The sequence below is a fragment of the Poecilia formosa genome, unplaced genomic scaffold, assembly GCF_000485575.1.
Source record: "Poecilia formosa unplaced genomic scaffold, Poecilia_formosa-5.1.2 Scaffold309, whole genome shotgun sequence".
Taxonomy (NCBI): domain Eukaryota; kingdom Metazoa; phylum Chordata; class Actinopteri; order Cyprinodontiformes; family Poeciliidae; genus Poecilia; species Poecilia formosa.
In genome coordinates, this window is record NW_006800248.1 from 563,449 (window position 1) to 565,108 (window position 1,660).

At 37.3% G+C, this 1,660-nt stretch overlaps 1 protein-coding gene across 4 annotated transcripts in view; it reads right to left on the reverse strand.

Moving 5' to 3' along the window:
- The window catches only part of citb (citron rho-interacting serine/threonine kinase b), a 61,592-nt gene that overhangs the window by 53,885 nt on the left and 6,047 nt on the right, over positions 1-1,660 (reverse strand). For all 4 annotated transcript variants that reach the window (XM_016661066.1, XM_007572856.2, XM_016661068.1 and 1 more), the window contains exon 2: positions 504-608. In XM_016661066.1, the coding sequence (XP_016516552.1) occupies positions 504-512 (9 nt within the window). In that variant the 5' untranslated portion in view covers positions 513-608. The remainder of the gene's footprint in view (positions 1-503; positions 609-1,660) is intronic.

The following is a 1,660-nucleotide window of genomic DNA, read 5'->3' on the forward strand; positions in this document are numbered from 1 at the left end:
ATAGATAGATAGATAGATAGATAGATAGATATAGATATATATGAAACCAATGTGCATTTTCAGGTGGACATATTGTTACACCCCTAACAAGAGACAGACAGAAATGCTCTCAAAAGTTAAGCGGGCACATCTAACATTACAATATTATGAAAAAGTTGTATTTTTTGTCAATCATTTCAGGAAGTGAAACTCATATAATTTATAATAAGTACAATTTCTTGACTGAAATATTTTAGTCTCTGCAGATCTGCGTCTGGATACGCTTTATCAAGTCTGTGGTCCCAAAGCAGTCATTCAGCCTTTTATACACACATTCACACAATGCTATCCATTAGATTGTATTTCTGGATGACAAGAGAAGTTGATTTCAACAATTTACATCACACATTTACATCCGGTATAACTGAACAACCTCAAGATAAAAGTAGATAACTAAACTAAACGTGATTTTGCTCCGCCTCAAAACAAACTCTTCCCAAGAGAAGCAAGACTCAATCACATACCTGTGACATTTGCTTGGTTATCTCGACTGCTTTGAGTGTGAGAGTAGTTGGGTGTTTTCCAGCAAGATGGTCTTAACTTGAGAGCTGATGGCTGTCGTTGGTACTCTGGAAGAAGAGGGAATAAATATGTTTGAGAGAGAAAAGGAGGAGGAACACGACAGGCAGAAGGGCTTAATTAATGCTCTTGGTGACACACTTAGCTTTTAAAGGCATTACGATGTTTCATGAAGCAAAAAAAAGAAAGATATGAATGGTAATGTCTCTGAAAAGAACAAAAGCACTTGCCAAAGCTCTGAAATGTTAACAGGAAAAAATACTGTTGTCATCCCAGTGTGTTGACACATCAGATTTATGACTATAAGGTACAGCGATCACAGCTGAAATCTTTAGCAGTCGAGACGCATATTTTTCCCACTAAAAGTGTGAATCGTTCTGTATCTCAGCAGAGGCTAAGAATAACCTGCTCGTGTTCACACAACAGCCTCTCTTTCCACCACTGGATATATTTGGCAGCTTTTGTGATCAAGTAGCAGGCAGAAAGAATGAACGACAGAGAATTTCTATTAAAAGCTCAGGCTCACCTCCTACTCCTCCTTACAGTAACGTTCTCCACTCAGGCACAGCTATGCATTTCTGCTGCTGCAAGACTGTATTTGCAACAACAACAAAATTTCTACCACTTATTCTCAGTGTTCTATTTCACCTTTTTTAGACTGTTCTGTTATGGAGCTTTGCTTGAAAGACTATAAATAAATGCAACTTAGAATATCACACACAGAGAGAGATGGGAATGATGTTTACTAATATTTGTTTAGATATGAATGAATTAAACATTATGCTTTGTGAAGAGAGAAGCTGAGAGGTTCAGTAACAACAGAGCACACAGTGTGATCACTGCTCTGCCTGGAGTTCCACTTTCACTGCCATGACATGATGGAGGAGCAGCCGGCTTGTAATGACTGATAAAGCACGGACAAAATTAATGATGCACCGATGTTACAATGTGTGCCATTATAGATATCTGATATTAATATTATGCCCAATAACCTACATTTACTGATATCATACAGGCTGTATGTATTTCCCTCCCCTTTTGACATGAAAAAAGACAACCAAGGGTTAGTTTGGAGCTATATATATATATATATATATATATA